Genomic DNA, 19,772 nt, shown 5'->3' on the forward strand with positions numbered 1-19,772 from the left:
CCCAGAGGCTCCTCTGCCTCGGACAAAGGCCTCCTTCAGCCTCCCGTCCTGGCGCGTCGCCAGCTCACCTCAGGATCAGACGGCAGGCCACAGCGTGACTCAGGTGAGGAACACATGTTGATCTGATCCCACAGCGACAGCAGCCGATGCAGAAATGCAAACAAATCCTCAATGTAGAGGAGCAGGGACACAGAGCCTCCCCTTGTTTTCTGCCGATTCCTGTCGGCTGCGCCTCCCCCTGCTCTCCGAACCCTCCCAAAACTTGTTTTATTAATAATGCTGGGTAACGCTTGCTGTGATGAAGCCCCGCGAGGCCTTGCTCCCGGGCTTGTTCTGACACTGGCTGCTTGCTGGCCTACTTATGCGCCGCCTCTATGTGGGGGATCATTGTCCCTCTTCTCCTCCGGGGTGTTCCTTCTTAAACAGCGTCTTCTTTGAACCTGTGGCCAAGTGGAAGCTTCTGTACCTCCGACTCGGCTCCCTGGAGCTTCTCAGTACAGAAGTTATACCCTGCAATTCGGATGTATTCAGTCGTTTATTCCGCTTCTGCAGCTGTTCTGAAGCAAGACTGGTGGCAAATTATTGAGACTTTCTTTGTCAAAGGAGCCCACTTAACGACACGTTTGCCTGGAGGATGTGCGAGGAGAGGAGAGGAGCAATTCTAGACGGCGGTCTGGCCGATCGACAAACACACAGAGACGGCTTCGCTGCCTGTCGCGCTCACCTGGTCGCCTTGGAAACAGGAGTCTTATCAGGCTTCGGCGAGGCCACGGAGCCGGGCTTGGTGGAAGTTCCAGACGTAGTCTTGGGTGCTGGGGGAGAGAAACATGAAGAAATGAGAAGCAAATAACACTAAGGACACTGCAATCAGCTGCAGCACAAGACATATATATATATATATCTATATATATAGCAGTGTATTTGTTAAATATAGGTCAGGAAAACGTGTCCTGCACAGAGTGTGTCACAAGGATCTGGGGCAAATGCATTCATAGTTTAACAGCGGCCACTCTGGCATGTCTAATACGCGTGTTAAATCCATTCTCTGAGCAGCAATCTGCATGTCATCACATTAGAGTAAACATTGCTCTGAGCCCTCCCAGGTCCACTGAATTCTGCTCTGGTTTCACCGACCTGGGGGCTTTTTAGCAGCAGCTGCTGTGGCGCTGGATTTGACAGCATTAGCAGTCGTGGACGTCGTCTTTTTGGCCGCCGCTGTTCCGGCCGTCGGCTTCGCCCCGGTGGCCGCCGTCCCCGTGGCTTTCTTCTCACCCACTTTCGCCGCGGTGCTCCTGGCGGCGGCGGCGGCGGCCCCGGCCGTCCCCGTGGGCTTTTTGGACAGAGCCGAGGTCGTGGTGCTCTTTTTGTCCGCAGGAGTCGTGGACTTCTTCGCCACGCCGTTGGTCTGGGGTTTGGAGACGCCGTTCGAGAGGCGGCTCTGAGGCGTGTTGGTCTTTGAGCCTGGCGTGGTCCTGGCAGGGTTGGCGGTGCCGGCTTTTGTCTTGGCCGTGGGCTTGTTGGCAGTCTTGGCTTTGGGGTCTCCCGAGGTTTTGTTGCCGGCCTTGGCGGCCGGGGTCTCCTTGGCCTTCTCGGGCTCCTCCTGACCCGTCCCCCCCGCGGGCTTCTGTGGCACCTCCTCCTCTGCCGGACTGGCCGCCTGGTTGGGCTCCGGTGCCGCGGCCGGCGCCGCCTCATTTACAGGCTCCGACTCCAACGCTTCCATTGGCTCCAGCGCTGCCGTGGCAACCCCATCCGGCTTCATCTCCACTCGAATGGTAGAGGTCCGTCGCTGCGGGGCAGGGCTGACTGACGGGGAGCTCACAGGATGGATGCTTCCCTACAGGCTCTCTGGAGATGGCAAGGGTTCGTCTGGAGGGAGAGACAACAGACAGCAAAACAGTCAGTCCAACAGCAAGACCAGACATGAAAGGCAGGTTTTAGTTGAGACCAGCAGCAGATAAAGGTCCAGGAATGTTGGTAGACAGATAAAGCGTTCGCCTCTACTTTTCAGAGCTTCAGTAAGTGCAAATACAAAGATTGAACATTCAAGCACACAAGGATGAGGCAAACGTGTGGAGAAATAGAAATATTGCATTTCAGATTGTTTAGGACGAAACAGTGCTGGTGAGTTTTAAACACATTGCTCAGAAAATGTCTAGATAAACGCCGTACACCAGAAACAACACATTCTACGAACAGCCTTCGTTCATTTCAGTGCCAAGTGCATTGCAGTAGCAAACGGCCCCCTCTGTGGAACTAAAAAGCTCAGTGACACACTTGGCCAGCGTTGCTGCTGTGGCTTTTTTTCCCCTCCTTGGTACAAAATAGCATCAGAGTCGTTAGTGTGGAAGACTAGTTTTATGGGATAGCACACTTAAGGGAGTGCGAAACGTTTCGCACACACTAATGTACACACCTCCTACATGGAGCGAATGAGAAAAGTCCATCAAGCCTAAAAAGACTTTGAACGTATGAGCTAACTGGGTCAGGCAATAAGCCCGACAAGCCAGAGAGAAAATAGTTCTTATCTGCGCACTAATCATTTAAATCATTTCATCCCCAGGAGTACAAAGGTGGAGTTCAGTATTTCGAGTGCTCATTTTAAATATGGAGCTAATTGGGACATTAGCCTGCACTTTGTTCAATCTGGTCTTCATTTAGGCATCTGTGGACGACGACGGCATTTAAAAACACACAGTTCCTAGACGTTAGTTTTTCAGAAATCCCAGAGGAACGCCTCGATTCCCACGTCACAACCCAGCCTGGTGCTGCCTGACGGCCCGGGGACGACTGCTACTCAATATTAGTCTTTAGTCTCATGTGTACAGACGTTCTGCCTGCTTTTATGAATCTTTCAAACATAACCTGCTATAGACAATAAAATTCAGTTTCACCCTTTCACCCGGTTGTTTTGTTTTGAAGTTCTATTTCCCTTCAGTCATTTGTACAATGGTGAATCTTTCTTCCTCTGCACTTCCTAAACTCTCACCTCTCTGCGATGTTATTGTTTTTACCTCTAATGACGTCATGAACCCGTTCAAGTGTTTGTTTACACGACAACGATTTCAAGTGAAACTTTGTGTAAACACCCCGTTGCTGTGTGAGCGCCAAACTTTTTTTCTGAAATGAAAACGCAAAAGCATGTGGTGTAAACAGGGTCTCACATACGGATGAACTAATGTTCACACAGCGAGTGCAAGGACGTCTCTTCACTTACTGCTACGAGCACATAATAATGCAGCGGCAGTTCATGGGATCATTTCCCACTGACGAGCCTGGAAGAAGCAGGAAACTGTCCTGTTGGAGTTTACCAACAGAGCGAGGGGCCGGCTGGGCAGGACGTTAAGTGGAGGGACAAACAGTGAGGCCGGCCCAGAGGAAGAGGCTTGGCCTGAGGAGCATGGGAACGGCGAGGGTGAGGGAAGAGACGGGAGGAAACCAAGACGCAAAATGAGCTCATCATTGGCCCACGTCTGCTGGTTGGACTTTAAAATCCAGACATCACTAGTCATCCCAGTTTCCACTGACCTAAACTTGTTACACACGCACACGCACACACACACACACACACACACACACACACACACACACACACACACACACACACACACACACACACACACACACACACACACACACACACACACACACTCCTATTCCGAGACCAGGACAGACATGATCTTTGTACTTCCTGGAAACAATTCCGGCATACACGTCTTCATCTTTCTTCCCCTCTCTGGTCATCTTCCACCCCAAAACCAAATCCAACGTGTCAAAAGGCCCTTCTTTCTCTCTCCTCACCATTTTCCCCTCTTGGATTTCCTTCCTCCTCCCCCCCCCCGGCTCTGCCGCTCTTCCTCCATCCCTCTGTTCTCTGTTTGCCTTTGCACAGATGGCCTGAGCAGCTGAGTAGGACCAGAGGGGGAAAGAGAAGGAGAGAAAAAAGGGAGCCATGTATCCCAAACAACAGAGGAATAGATACACAGAGGTAGAGCAGCAGCCCAAAACCAGCAGCGCGGCTCTTTGGTCCCTCCACTGCGGCTCCTTGAGCCTCCGTCCCACTGCAGTTCATCCTGGAGGGAAGTAAGGAGGCAAGGCCACCCTGAGAGGGACGTAAGGAGGCAAAGCCACCCAGAGCGCAGTCCCTACAAAGAGTGGTAAAATGTAGGGTGGTGAACGAGCAGCGATGTGACGTCATTACAACAATAAAGGATGAAGAAGGTAGAATTGCGGCTGCAGGTCATGACAGCGGCTCAACTGGTGTCTGAAGCTGGGAGCTTCCTGTACCTTTCACAGTAAAACCCGACAGTTCCAGGAGGTTCATTCCAGACTTGTTGAGAGTGACGGAACATTCTAGTGAATTACACAACAACTACAGGACATTAAAGACACACCATCACACTCATGGTTCTAACAATCCACATCTCCCACATTTATCTTCCATTTTAATAATGTGTCGCAATAAAGGAGCTGAGAGCTGCAATGCATTATGGGAGTTTCTGTTTGTCATGTTTTAAATGTAATAATTGGGGGTTATGTTAGGTTTGTAGTGTTGCTAATAATTGTGTTTTTGTTGCTTAGTTCATGTAGTTGAGTTTATTAGTTGTAAGTTGTCAACCAGCAGTGAAGAAGGTTTTGTGTGTCGTGTCCTCCTGGCATGGTCTTCCTGGGGGACTGTCAAAATAAAATGTGTGTCTCTCTGGGTGTTGTGTTCAGTGGGAGACGGGACCAAATGGCTCTTTGAGCGTTACAGGTTGCTGACCCCTGGTCCAGATGATCCAGTTGTAGCACAAAGGCAACTGAACCTCTACCGTGATCTGAATGACAGACAATCTTCACAAACGAGCCATTGAAAAGGCTTCAACAGATTCCAGCTTACTGGAGGGACCAACCACAAGACTACTGAATCCAGTACAGAGCGCAAACCTGCCTTGACCACTGCCGTGACGCCTCGTCTGGCCACGTTCTGCATCTTCCACCTCTTTTATGCTCCCACATACCATCAACTCACAACTGATTTCTCTTACATGTCTGTGCTGCTGAAGGACATATGAAGGTGGCACCAACCACAGCAGGAAATCCTTCGCCTCGTCATCCAACACTCTTCAAATGACTACTTTCTGGTAAAAGCCAATTCTTGACTATCAAGCAGAATCCTAAAGTTTTATTGAGGCTCATGAAAATGACGGGAGAACTCAACAGCATACAGATGAGATTCTCTCTACTTCTGCCCTAAATCAACAGAATAACCTGATATTATCGGATGTCTTTATTCTAGGTTATTGTTTCGCAGCAGTATCCTTTAATTGCCCACATATGAAGCATTCAAGGAGTTTGGAAAACATTCAAATGCAATTACAGAATGACGGTCATGAAACTCCAGCCTCCAAACGCAGAAAAACAAACTCAACACTTTTGGGTCGTGGCTGAAATGTTGGCACCAGTCGCCCAATTTGGAACAGCGACATAAACAGTGGAAATGAGGTAAAAACAAGAGCAAGCCTATGTTTAACAAGTGTTTTTGAGAGAACTGCTGCACTGTAGACTGTGCAAACACACAAAAGTCAGTCAAGTTAAGTTACTTCGAATGCTTGCTCACGTAAATGCAGTGCTTTTGCCATAGCAGACTTGTAATTTGGTAGGAGATATTTTAGGCACCTCATTCATTTCCCCCTACTGAAAATGTCAGGTGACTCACGACTGGAACTGGGCCATGGCATTTGGACTGAATCATCAGCCCCGATGATCACCGCCGGCTTTGTGAAGAACCTGATAAAATGTCAATAGTATGAGCTTGTGTGCAGGAGTTTAACCACAACGGTTGGTCCATTCGACCTTACATAGAACAAGGACATATAGCTCCATTCAGATTATGTGTTGACCCTGTCGACAACTAAGTGGACCAATCCCATTTCACTGGTGTTCAGTTTATGTTTGGCTCCAGAGAACCGGAGCTTCCTGGCCGGGCTGCACCTTCCAGCGCTGGGGTGTGTGTGTGTGTGTGTGTGTGTGTGATAAATCCGGATTGCACGTCGGTGGCAGGAGGAACATTTCTTTCTCCTGCAGGCCTCCAGACAGCTGTGAGATCGCACTCCTCTGTGGCTCGGTGGCTCCTGCAGCCAGCTCTGCGTCACCAGGGCCATCCGTCAGTGCTGAGCATAAACAGGCTCCGAACCGCCTCTTCGTTTTCATTTAGACTCTCCATAAACAAGAGGACAGAGGCAACTGGCCGACTTCAATACACTTCCACTTATGCAACACTGACAGTTCAACTGGCGGTTAACACTATAGAAGAATCACTCCCATCATGCCTCTTGGTTCGAGTGGTAAAGTAATGCTAAAGTACTTTGTTTGTTGTGTACGTGCCGTACCCTGCATCTGCAGTCAGGATCTGCTGCAGAGGGTGGAGGAAGCACAGAAGATGGGTGGAGGAATGTGCTCCAGTGGTTTCACACTAAAATCTTATGTATAATTCTCGCAGCTCTCCCAACTAAAACATCTCACAGCCACTAATGTCATTAGTTTTTACTAGGCTTAGTTAGATTAAAGCCAAATGAGCCATCAGGAGAATTCTACATGTCTGACTATTGTTCCAAACATCTTGTGGCTGATGTCCATTTGCAATAAAAGTTTTTTTATTCCATTTATCTTTGTAATGATTTTTCTGACTATAAAAACAAAAACCTTTCACACCCACCCGTCACAATTCATACAATAACAGACATTTGGGAGTATTACAGCTGGTAGCACTCTGGTTTTCTCTGAGCGGCTTCACTGAAACAACCAGGGCTTACATGTTTTCTGGTTCACTGGTGATTTACTGTAGCTGCTGAAGGTGGTTTTGCATTAAGAGGTTTACGGTCAGATTACATCAGCAAACGTTACGCCGCATCGTGCCACTGTGTTCTTCAGCTCCAGACATTTCTATTCAACTTTGACTCCCAGTGCCTCCCATTTCGAGTGAAGATATGTGAAACGAGTGAGGAGAATTAACTGTGCTTTGGTCATTTTGCCCGCAGGAGTCGTCCATTGTTGAAACTTTCTCAACACCGAGGCTGCTTGTGGGAAATCCTCGCACACAAACACACAAACTGGCATTTTCAAGCCATAAGGGAGAAACTGTACTCACTGACCTGGGATATATTGTCTTTTCATTCAAGACAGATGGCTTTGTTAGCCACATTAGGTCCATTACTAAACATATTGGCTTTTCGTTTCTTTTCTTTTTTTGGGGGGGGGTTTAGGCACAAAGCACTGTGTGAAATGTTTGAGGCATAAAATGGTTTTAATGTGAAGACACTTCCTGGTCGAATTACCCCAGAAAGAGCAGCTGCACATCATCAGCTGGGCTGACCTCCCGTGGCCTGAGCGCCACACATGTGTGCAGAGGAAAAGTACCAGAGTAACTACTTTGTCAACCAAAAAATTGAGGCCCCATTATACCACGACGTATCAAGAGAAAACGCATCATTTTAGCTTTTTCCCCCGGAGAAACGCTTCACAATTACACATCTCACAATCTCAAAAAATGACGGGTAGCCATGAATAATTATATAGCAAACTATGATTGTAGGTCTACACAGATTATGGTGATTTGGCACATCGAAACAAATCGTTTCAAGACTGAAATTTTACCTAAACTTTTGGCTTTTGAATTAAATTGCAAGACGTGTGGTTGTTGCAACAAGTTACTGGACGTTAGGAGTTTTCTGGCATGTTTACCTGCCAGCCACGATTAAAACCACAATAAATTAAAACATCCACTGTGAAACAGCATCAAGCAAAAGTCCCAGCCCGTATTGGATCAGAAACCACGGCTTTTTCCTCTGTTACAAAGACAAACAAGTGAGCGGCGTCACGGGAGAGGCTGCTGGGCGTGGGCCGGAGCTCGCACCGTCGTCCCAAAGTGTAAATACGTGTTGTGAACACAGAAGAAATGAGCCTTCAAATGGGACTCAATATTGTCATATCAAACTAAGATGAAAGCTAAAACCTCGATATCCTGCAAAAACACAAATCCAAACCAAAAGTAGATGTAAATCTCCACGGCTGTTGCTGTAAACATGGGAATTTCCTCCCTCTGTAGTTAGCTTTGTGTTTATCGGCTTCACGGTGTCATGCGCTCGCCAAGCAGCGTCCCACTCCAAATTTTCTGCAAGCCTGGGTGATGAGCTGCACTGCGTCTGAGAACAAAGGGGACCCACACCAGACTGGGCCACGCAAAAACAAAGGCGGTGCTTTAACGTACAGGACCGGGACCCAGTCTATTGTCACCCCATTCTCACCCTCCAGGGTTACCAGACAAGAACCATTCATCACCAGGGTTCAGGCTCAGGCTACAACCAACTGCATTCACTGAGTTGTTTTTTAACTATAGAACTGGTTATGAATAACTCTTATTCTCTTGTGTTCGTACATCTTGGCCAGTCACAATTTATAGTTGGCTTTCAGGCAAATCCTGTGTTGTTGTTGTTGTTGTTACGCTTAATAGGCCTCAAGCAGTAAGCTCATGATGGGTGAGCCTGCTCGTCAAGGTGAGGTCATCCTCCTGGGGCGTCATCGCTTCTTAATACCCACACATCAAACGTGTGTGTGGGTGTGTGTGTGTGTGTGTATTCCAGCCACAGTACCCTGTATCGGCCGATACTGTCAATAACTGGAAGGCATCCAGCTCTGCTGAGGGATCTGAGCTTTTTCTGACTGTCTAGACACAAACATGCTGTTCTTGAATAATCAGGTCATCAGCATATTTTAACAGAAAACTGGTACTTTGACCTCCTTTCTTTGCGTGTACTGTACGTACGCGGGGTAAACGTGTACCCGCCACGCTTGTTTTAAATACAGCGGGAGGCGCACGGCTGAAAACAGCTTGTGGGTAAAAAGAGAATGTATTTTCCATTCCACGGGGGAAGCGGTGATTCATTATGCAGATTAAAACGGAGCGAGCGTTATCCAGCCAAAATGTTGAGTTGATGTCAGACCTCCTCCGGGTTTCACTTCTCATTGCGACGGCCGTCGGTCGGAAAGGAGAAACTCTGCCGTCTTCCTCCAGACAAAGGCCCGAATCAAAGTGCCCCCTGCTCGCGCCCTCATCGGAGGCCGCCAACCGTCGGAGAGCGTGTCTGAGTCGCCGTGGTGGGAAGACAACTCTGCTTTCACACAGGCATTCAGGGAGCCTTCTTCTATCCCGGGGGCCTACTCTAAATAGTCGTCAAAGGCAGGGATTGTGGGGGAAGGAAGCGGCGGTGGTGTTGGTGGGGGCGGGGAGCGAGAGACACTAGAAAAGATGCAACATGAAAAGTGAGCTCGTGGGGCCCGATGTGGTCTGACGCCGACACGAACTGGAAGGAGCTTGATAGAATTACTCGAGATATCGCTAATGCCCCCGATAAGAGGATAGACGCTCGCTGCAGTGAGAGGACAGGATGTCGGTGGTTCGGCCCGGGGCCCCTAAAGGCCCTTTTAACGAGCGGGCGGCGGCCTCTGACCCTGTAATTGACATGCTTTTATCTCCACATGAAGCCAAACAACAAACACACAGACCTGCGGTGTTCTGGCCTCTGACCCAGCCGATGAACCGTCCTCTTCCTCCGCCTGCTGACGGCCCATAACGGAGATTCTTCCTCCGTCGCAAGCGCACCGTTACTGGCTTTCAGAAAAGTTTTTGGTTTGCACGGCAACGATCTGAAAACGAGGTATGTTGGGCCACTAGTAGGTGCTGTTGGTGGTTTTTGTAATGAAACCACACAGACAGGCAGCAGAGAACAATGAGCTCTGAACATTAACAAGAACACAGACATTCTAGTGGACAGACCACCAGGTTGGATTGTTATTATGGTGACTGTCAAAATAAAACCACCAGGTTGGATTGTTATTATGGTGACTGTCAAAATAAAACCACCAGGTTGGATTGTTATTATGGTGACTGTCAAAATAAAACCACCAGGTTGGATTGTTATTATGGTGACTGTCAAAATAAAACCACCAGGTTGGATTGTTATTATGGTGACTGTCAAAATAAAAGTACCAGGTTGGATTGTTATTATGGTGACTGTCAAAATAAAACCACCAGGTTGGATTGTTATTATGGTGACTGTCAAAATAAAACCACCAGGTTGGATTGTTATTATGGTGACTGTCAAAATAAAAGTACCAGGTTGGATTGTTATTATGGTGACTGTCAAAATAAAACCACCAGGTTGGATTGTTATTATGGTGACTGTCAAAATAAAACCACCAAGTTGGATTGTTATTACGGTGACTGTCAAACTAAAACCACCAAGTTGGATTGTTATTATGGTGACTGTCAAAATAAAACCACCAGGTTGGATTGTTATTATGGTGACTGTCAAAATAAAACTACCAAGTTGGATTGTTATTATGGTGACTGTCAAAATAAAACCACCAAGTTGGACTGTTATTACAGTGACTGTCAAAATAAAACCACCAAGTTGGATTGTTATTACGGTGACTGTCAAAATAAAAGTACCAAGTTGGATTGTTATTACGGTGACTGTCAAAATAAAAGTACCAGGTCCCCGGGGGAATTTTGACTGGGAGTTATGACGCTCTGGAAGAAAGGTTGTTCTTGTCATCCATCGACTGAGCATGTGCAGAAGAACGATTTACCACAGCTGTGCGTTGGCGGAAGTAGGGTTTCTGCCGTCTCCACGGCAACAGAGCCCAAGCATTTCCAAGAAGTTCCAGCTTGGGAGTTGTTCTATAAAAGTTGCATTTTCAGTGGTTCCGGGCAGGAAACCAGAACACAACAAAAGTTTTGCGTTTTCACTGGCAATCATTTCCATGTAAACAAAAGTCCAACTGCTAAAAAAATGTCCATCAGATCTGTGGGGGGGGGGTCAATGTAACCTTTTAGCTTTTCTCTCCTGTGTATCACATTCTGTGGCTGTGCGACTGCACAGCTGCTTCAGTAATCCACCGCGGCGTTGCTCATGGGTAAGCAGGCCCATGTCAGTGGTCTGGAGACTCAACGCTGCTTTACTTGTGACCAGAAGCAAATAAAGTGGAATGTGAGCATGTTGTGATGTGCGTTTATCAGCCGTCTTCTCGACATGGGGGGTGAATGTCAGATTCAGGACGCCACACGCTGGCGTGGGGCCTCAGATTGTCCATTCAACCTACGCTAAAGTACAACGGCGGCCTCTGTCAACCCCACGCCACATTCAGGGCTGCTCACACCCACGGGCTCCACTTGTTCATCCTTGAAATGGATATTTGTGGCATGAAGTGCAGAGACGTTCGAGGACAAAATGGGAGGGGAACAAAATGCTGGATAAATGTATTATTTATTTATATTCATTCATCACACCGGACTTTTAAAAGAAAGATGAACAGTAGATTAATGACCAACAAGTGATCATGACTCTGTGCTTATGAATAATAAAAGCTTCTGAAACCTTTGAAACCGACAAGACCATTTTTGCTGTCGTTTAGATTTCAAGTTTTTCAAAGTCTCTTTCAACAATATAAGGACATTTGTTTATTTTAGCAATTATATAGTCGTTTAAAACAAGTAATCCAAAGATAGTTGCCCCCGAAAGCTGTAGGTCAATGAGAAAATACTTCCAAAACAGCAAATAAGTGCCTATATAGTATTTTTTGTTTTTGTAAATGGTGGCATGGTCTGTGTCAGTCTGCTGCAGCTGAATGCTTCGTTTACAGCAGATCATTCCAACTGAAATGATCTCTGTGATATTTGAATTCCAAACAGTTTGACTGGTCAATTTGGCAGTCAGGGAATATTGTGACGTAAAAAAAAAAAACATTTGCACAATGAAACTGACCCGTTAATACGATTTATGGAACACGTTAGAGGCTGATGTATCAGAGTGGATAATGTAGAAACTACACCCAGTTGATCACTTGTTGACAAACCATGTCATTAATGAAATCGCCCCACGGTTAAGTGGATGCTGATGGCCTTAATAAATACAGACATTTAAAATAACAGCATCTCAGATTGAACCCAGGAAGGTTTTACTCATCCAGGTTCTGAAATGAAGACGTGACACAGATAATGAGGATAAGACCATGGGAATCAGTCGTGACTGGAGCTGATTAAAATGGCCTGAATTGACGAAAGATGATGGACGTGTGTGATTGGATAAGGGCCCAGGGTACATGGCGCCCCCTGACCCGGGGTCAAGACCCTACCTCCGTCCTGCACACAAACAAACTGCTCTCTGGGGCATTCCTGACACACTGTGGGGGGCAACAGGGGGGCAACAGGGGAAGCCCCCACGAGGGGGGACTGAGCCACAAAACAAGTGTCATTTATAATGTGAGCAACTTTTGAGAAGTTTTATTTAACGTTTCTTTACATGGAGGCAACAAGGGTTGTCAAACTTCTGAACAGCTTCTGAACATGTTTACATTTAATCTGTACAATTGCACATAATGCACATCTCACTTTCTAACTAATATTTTGCACTGCTCTGTTATTTTATTAGATTTTTTATTTGATTTTTATTCTATTTTCTTGTGTATATACTTATTTATTTATGTATGTCGGCACCAGGGTAGACGGCAAAGTAAGAATTTCATTACACTGTGAAACCTGGCTTTTACTGTTGAAATGACAAATAAAACACCTTGAACCTTGAACCTTGAAACATAAGGCCCATAAGAGGTGTCAGTCCAGACCACCAAACCAAACACATGGTAACCGTTTCAAAGAAAACACTGATTTTTAAACACAATTCTTAAGACGAGTGGCCATAACACTGAGACTTGACCTGAGATACCAGCATGAGAGCCAACCACCATATTGCTATTAAACTAACCTCAGACCCATGCTGTCAGGATATAGAAACACCCATAATGCAACAGCTCTGGGCGAAGTTACTGGGTCATTTCACTGTTTTTTTGCACCGGACAGCATCATGACCTGAACTAAAATGTGTTTGACTCACCTGCTATACATCGACTGATTCATATATAATAAGACGGTAAATAACTAGAACATACAGCTCAAGATGGGGTAAACACTGCAGTGACAATTCGTCATGGTATCTGGCTGTGATGCGGCTGCTGATGTCGTCAGTTGAGACCTACCTCTCAAAGATGGCGTCTCTACTCAAGTAGACACCTGCCTTCTCTTTATCCGTCAAGTCAACGCTTGTAGAGTCGTTCCCACCAACCAGTTTCTAGAACTGCTGTGATGCTCGTATATGTCAAAGTGAGATAGAACAAAACCCCCAGTGAGGAGGAAGAACAAGTGTTTTTCTGTCTCCTGGTTCACTTGGCTGCTGGCGAGCTGGAGATAGAAAGCAGCAGATTGTGTGACAGTCACCTGGATCACACAAACATGTGATCAGAAAGGCTAGCACTAATCCTGGGAAGTCTTTAGAGCCTCACAACTCCCGCGTTACTATGGCCTCCAGAGATGAATGCAATAAACGCAACAATTATTCATAAGGAGATTTAAAACAAGCAAAACAGTCTTGGCCATTAGGTTTCTTGTGCATTACATAAATCCACAAAAAGGGATTTATAGGACTTGTGACAGACGGGAGAGAGCACCAGCGTACGTCACAGGTTCATGCTGGAGGCCATACATTGTATAAATATGCTGGTTTCTCCTCCCCTTCCTCCAAACGGCACACATGCAAACACTCATGGCCCGTCCTTCCCATGGTTGTGCCGGGCCCGAAGAATCTCGGCCCCCTGGGGACGGCCAGATTAACACATGACAGAGCTTGTTAACCCTGGACAAAGAGAGACGCTAATCTTGTACAGTCGGCCTCGACTGTCCTCAAACGGCGCACAGGGAAAAAGATAGCGAGACAGAGAGGCAAAGAAGAAAGATGAGAACGAACAAGGGAGGTATATATATATAGCAGAAACAGAGGCCTCAGTATGTCCCAGAAAACTAGACAATGCTGTGGGGAGACGGGGCTAAAGGGGCTATCAGCCCCCCCAAAACAATAAGGGGAGAGGCAGAGCCCCGACTCCAAACGAGGCCCCGCCGGAGCCAAGCTACTACAGCCTGGCTGAGCTCCACCGCCTGCAGGGCCGACCAGCAGGGTGGCACAGAGCTCCACTGTGAGGATATTGATCGCACGGGAGAAAGTGGTGAGGCGGGCGGGCGGGCGGCGAGCGGCTCCACAGATGGTCGAAGCACAAAAAGAAACAGAGACAGCCACAGGAAGTGCATTAGGGAGGCACGTTCCTCTGACGCTGTTAGCCTCCTCCCCCGGGAGATAAGAGACAGACATGACACTGGTTTTAAGAGATGACAGTGGAAAAAAAAACACACAAAAAAAAGGTGCTTCGGGGAACAAACACAAGGAACGTCAAGGTAACGCACAACCCAACAGAAGAAGCTAAGTACCAATTTGTAACTTGAAGAGCTGCTGGACCGTCCCCATAACGGGCCGTCTGCTCAGCAGCAAGCTGCCCTCTGGAGATAAATGAGATCAGGCCGGCCTCGGACCAGCTGGCGGCCCGGATCAATGACACCAGATAGAGAGCACAGAGACACGGGGACGCAGGACGTGAGCAGAACCGAGGCATCTGGACGGGGATGGCCGAAACATGACCGAGAGGCTCCGGCGCTCTTTACAGATTCTGCACGGACTCACGCACACGGCGTACAAGTGCAGTGTCCGTAAGAGGATTAGGTCCTCCTGCCGGGACGGGATCGAGGCTCGCTGCAGATGGAATCCAACCTCCTGCAGGTTCCCCAGATTGGCACCTACACAACGGCTGCGTTCTAAGAACCACACATCTGGCTTTTAAAACGCCACAACATCTGCCCACAAAACCCCAGAGACATCTCTTTAGCACACCCACAGTGACCATGAAGACACACATCGAGCCTGATCACGTATCATTATTGCGCTACTTTCTGGTGCAGACCGGTCGGGAGGCCAGACGTTAAGCGTTTAGCCCACGAGTCACGTAACGTCCCCGGCCATTACAGGAGTAAACAAATGGAAATGGAAACAGGCAAAGCAAATGGGAAATTGATATGTCAGCACAAGTGTGTGGCACAAAGGACTATCATTCCACTCATGGCAACACCCTGGCCTGGTTGGGTAGCCTATGATATCATCTTGAGCTAATCAGCGAGGGTACAAACATGTAATATGCAGAAGTAGAGATGGCTTTTCTACTCAAATCGGTGGAGCCTATAACTGCCCAACAAAATATTTACCATATCTAGAATACAATTGCACGGCAATGCAAGGCACCACCAACACACTGTGCCATGAAAAATCTGGTCCTGAAGCCTAGCAACAGAGCCGGGAACTATGTCTAATATCCATCCTCCCACCAGAGGAATTCAGGCCGGCCGAACAGAGCAAATTACTGCAGCTGCTAGTAAATACAGCCTCAGAATCAGCCTGCCAGTTGCCAACTGCATGCCCTAGCAAATGCGACACCGCCGATGGACGCTGCTGTCAAGACTACTACAGCAAAGCTTATCTCTGCGTTATCTTTGCTGCGCAAATTCAGCGTCGTCCCTGCGGCGGCTTCCTCCAGCCCCTATCGGCCAGAATACAGAGGGAAATTCAGTCTAACCTCCCGTTTCTGCTGGCGCACTGATAATCTCCAAACAAGAAACTATTGTGCCCTTGTTGCCACGGATTAAAAAAAGATCTCCAGAGGGTAGTGGTAATTTTTCATGACGCCGAGAAGAGCAGAGGCCACGGGTTCAGGCTGAAAGAGGCTGAATGACCAGAGGCACAGGCTTGCCCTTGTCACTATTGAGAGGTTCGGCGAGAAGGGGAGGGGGTTCATTATGAGTCTCAAACCCAGCAACACCAGTCCTGGGGCGAGGGGCGAGCTGACACATGGGTCTATTAATGCAACAATCATCTCCCCTCTCAGCACCGGGGCCCGGGGTCGAGAGGCCAGCTCGGGGCAACATGAGACACTGAAATGTAAATTAGCCCCAAAAAATCAAATCTCAACAGAGAGATGCCAATGAAAATATTTCAGAGTCGCTTACAATGTGTTTGACCCAGATTGAGATCCTTTATGTGACAATACATTTGTCCAAAGAGAAAAAAAGCAGGAAAGAAAATGACATTTTTTGTGGGCTGGAGCATCATTTGAGATGAGTTCATCTCCTCCTGGAGTTTTCATGGGGAAGCTTGTTTGTTGCCTTCAGAGTTAATCCATTCGAGTCATTTATTCTACATTTAACAGTCAATGCCTGTAAAGAGCAGCACTGATGCAAAGTAATCAATGATGTGCATTTCATCAATTCAGTGCCGTTTCTCTGTTACATCCCGATGATTTAAAGGCTCGAACTGCGATGATGGCAGTGAAGCCATTTGTCTGATTACTTGGAGCACATAAAGAGCCTCGGGGCTCCGTCTGACTGGCCAAATATGATGACTTGCAGAACACGAATCCACGAAAAGATAATTCAGTGCAATTCAGTATTTTGAGAGACGCAATATTGATACCACAATGATGACAAATTTGCAATATATCGAGTTGAAAAGGAAAGAAAATTGTACATATTTGCCATTTCTAAATGAGTAAATGTTGTTTTTGCATGAAAAACAATTGCTGAACCAAGAAAACACATACTTGCGGATATTTTATTCAAAAATAGGATATTTTAACAAAAGTAAATCCTTGCTGACAATCAATATATAACAACAATATCCCTTTCAATGCAGAATTGTTAAAATTACAGATGGATTATTAACCTCAAATGGGATCAGTTGCCCTCAACTGATGAATTGACAAATGCAGTAATTTGAAGCAGAGGAGCAGCTCCACTCATGACGGCATGCAGCCTCTGCAGACAGTGGCGACAGCGACTCAGCTCTCAGGGCGTCTGCCACCGTAGACATCCACACCCTCCATTCCAGCTCAACACACTGACACCACACTCAATGATATATTGTAGTAAAAACACGAGCAGAGCACTAAGGAAAACATCCATTAGACAGTCCATGTCCTAATGTCAAGAAAATTACTCTGGGGTTGTTTTTTTTTTTTCTTCTTTCTTTCATTGTTGTAATGACCATTTAATACAAGATGACAAATCCTCTCCACACACTTAAAACCTCAATGAGTAATCCATCCTCCTCCGGCTCGTGATCGTAAGACCGAAGACCATCTTAAATAACTTGGCAAAAACCGAGTGTGGCTTTTAATGGCTGCTGAATTTAATTTCACATGATTGCATTAGGCCGCCTGTTTGTCCTCCATTTCCCTGCCTCATCCACCAGAAACTGTGAGTCAGCCATTCTCTCATCCAGGCACCGGAGGCGGTAGGGGAGGGGAGGGGGGGGGGGGGGGGGGCGGCTGATGGCTTTAGCCCACCTCTGACTTAAGAGCCCTGGAGAGCCTCCAAGCACCCGGCGTGGCCGAGCCTTAAAAGTGCTCATGTTTAGTTGCCCGGGGGGACGCCTATTGAGTCGGGATGACATCGATGCATCACGGTTGATCGGCGCACATTACTGACCGGACCCTCGGCCACTGTGGTCACAAAGCTCAAGACAATTTATGTGGCCGCCCGCGCCACCTCCAGGGGAGAGAACCGTGTGGTGGGCTGAGGAGAAAGGCTTCCATTGCGTGCATGTTTTGCAGTTTATTAAATGCTCTCGGCCAGGCTCTGGGAACCCGGCCGGGTTCTCTCGTCCCCATTGTTCTGCAGGAGGGGAGTGTGATCCGTCTTGCTGCACTCATATATATATATATATAAAACGAGCCAGCCAGAGGAGCAGCGACGGTCCCCCCAGCCTCTTCCACCACCACAATAGCTGATCACTTTTGGAGGAGGAGGAGGAGGAGGAGGAGGAAGGGGTGGGGGGGGGGGGGGGGGGGTGACATTAATCACCTCTGATTACATGGCCGCTTCAGACTGTGTGCAACTCCCAGCTCCACTCCATCCAGCTTCCCCGATCGCTCTGCCAATAAACCCCAAAGTTGCCCTGCTCAGATGCAAACTGAGACACACATTTGCTGATTTATCAGCAAAACAACCCCTGACAGGTTTCTGAGCAGTACTTTAGGCTCCGACCAGAACAATGGGCTGCATCGGGGATGGAGGATGGAGAGGAAGAGAGGAGGAGGAGGAGGAGGAGGAAAGGAAAGTTTCAGGTGGAAAAGCAGATTAAAATCAACAGATAAGAGAAATATGGAGCGGTTTCAGTGAGGATGGCTGGATAGTGAGCGTGGGTCTGGTTTGGTGAGGACCTCCAGCTCCCACACGCAGCCTGCCGCCACCGCCCCATCATCTCTCCCCCGGGCGGGGAGCGACACCGCCGGGCGGAAAACACCGGATTTTACACCTTTTTTTTTAATGTCGACTCGCTCCTCCCGGGGTAAAACACGGAAACCCGGAGTGACAGAGGCAAGTGAGAGTAAACAGGTCAGCCGAATAAAGGCACGCTAATTAGCTCTGAACAGTTAATATGGGAGGTTAGCATGCTAAAGCTAAAAGAATCTTACCAGTCGGAGCAGCGCGAGCTCGAAGATTCTCCCGCCTCGCCCAGTGTCGCCGCTCCGCCGGAATCGAGCCGAACCGAACTGAGCCGAGCCGAGTCGAGAGGAGCCGAGCGGAGCCCAGTGGAGCCGAACCGAGCCGAGTGGAGCCCAGTGGAGCCGAACCGAGCCGAGTGGAGCCGAGCGGAGAAGAAAGTTGAGCGTGCTGAAAGCGCTGCTTTTACGCGAGTGATGCGCGTTCACTGGGAGGAAGAAAGGATGACGCTTCAACGCACACACACACACACACACACACACACGCGCGCGCCGGTGAACGGATGGATGGACAGGCGGAGGAGAGGGCTACTGCTGCCTTCATGGGCTGCTGGAAATTTAAGTTGGTTTTTTTTATTTACCAAAAAAAGATTTTCACAAGATAAAATGTAATAAAATGCTTCGCTATTGCTATAATTACCATTTTCTTCATAGAATTTGTAAATTTCTTTCCATTATTTGGCTGACCTGCAATGGTCTCATTCAGTTTAGTTCTAGCGGGCTGGACTAGTATAAATTAATGCCATAATATCCTTTAAATGTATACTTAAAATCTTGTCTTCATTGTGGTGCAGAGTATAGCCCCCTTTGGAACAGGCAAAGCTAGTACCATACTTAGAACATTTCAATTATTAGTTTTACTTTTTTTTGATATTTTTCTTTGTTACTTCTTTGTTCTGTGTCTCCGGCTGCACATTTGTACCGTTTGATGTCACTTGGTGGCCATTATGTTTGTCTTATCCTGGATTTAATCGGTATTGTCTTGGTTGTTTTTGCAGCTTTTGCAATTCAATATTTTTTTTGGGGGGGGGGGGGGTTTGCATTGTATCTAGATTTCTGCTGCAGTTTGTGGTTCATTTCGGTTGTTTTGTGTCTTTTTTTGCTCCTTTTTAATGCAAAGTAATGTTCGTCCAGTCAGTTCTGTTTATTTTGGTTTCATTTTTGTTGCCTGCAGACTCAGATGATATGATACACTTTTATTTCTGCTCTTAATGTGTCACAGAGCCATTTGTGCAGGGATGGGTTATAACATCTGACTAGGTTCTGCAGTTCAGTGTGATGAAGAGAGTCAGAGAGTATTGGGTTGATTGCTCATCGGCAAGATCAATCCCAGTCACGCCTGGAGGCAGTGACGCACCTTAATAGCTGCTTATTAAATATCAGCATTAGTCATACCTGCCTGACAGGTCCACTGTATCAACAGAGACGTCTTCCCACTGTTGTTTCACCTGCTCTGCCACGCTGGTCCGTCATGGATGTGCCAAAACACGAACCATGTAAATGGTAAAAGGATTTGTCTCATA

At 47.4% G+C, this 19,772-nt stretch overlaps 1 protein-coding gene across 1 annotated transcript in view; it reads right to left on the reverse strand.

Moving 5' to 3' along the window:
• The window catches only part of prr36b (proline rich 36b), a 37,170-nt gene extending 18,512 nt beyond the window's left edge, over window positions 1-18,658 (reverse strand). The window contains exons 1-3 of the mRNA XM_080511224.1: window positions 18,442-18,658; window positions 1,135-1,869; window positions 725-812 (exon numbers count right to left, since the gene is read on the reverse strand). Of these exons, the coding sequence (XP_080367350.1) occupies window positions 725-812; window positions 1,135-1,762 (716 nt within the window). The 5' untranslated portion in view covers window positions 1,763-1,869; window positions 18,442-18,658. The remainder of the gene's footprint in view (window positions 1-724; window positions 813-1,134; window positions 1,870-18,441) is intronic.
• Window positions 18,659-19,772: the final 1,114 nt, after the last annotated feature.

The sequence above is a fragment of the Blennius ocellaris genome (genome assembly GCF_963422515.1).
Source record: "Blennius ocellaris genome assembly, chromosome: 16".
NCBI lineage: Eukaryota > Metazoa > Chordata > Actinopteri > Blenniiformes > Blenniidae > Blennius > Blennius ocellaris.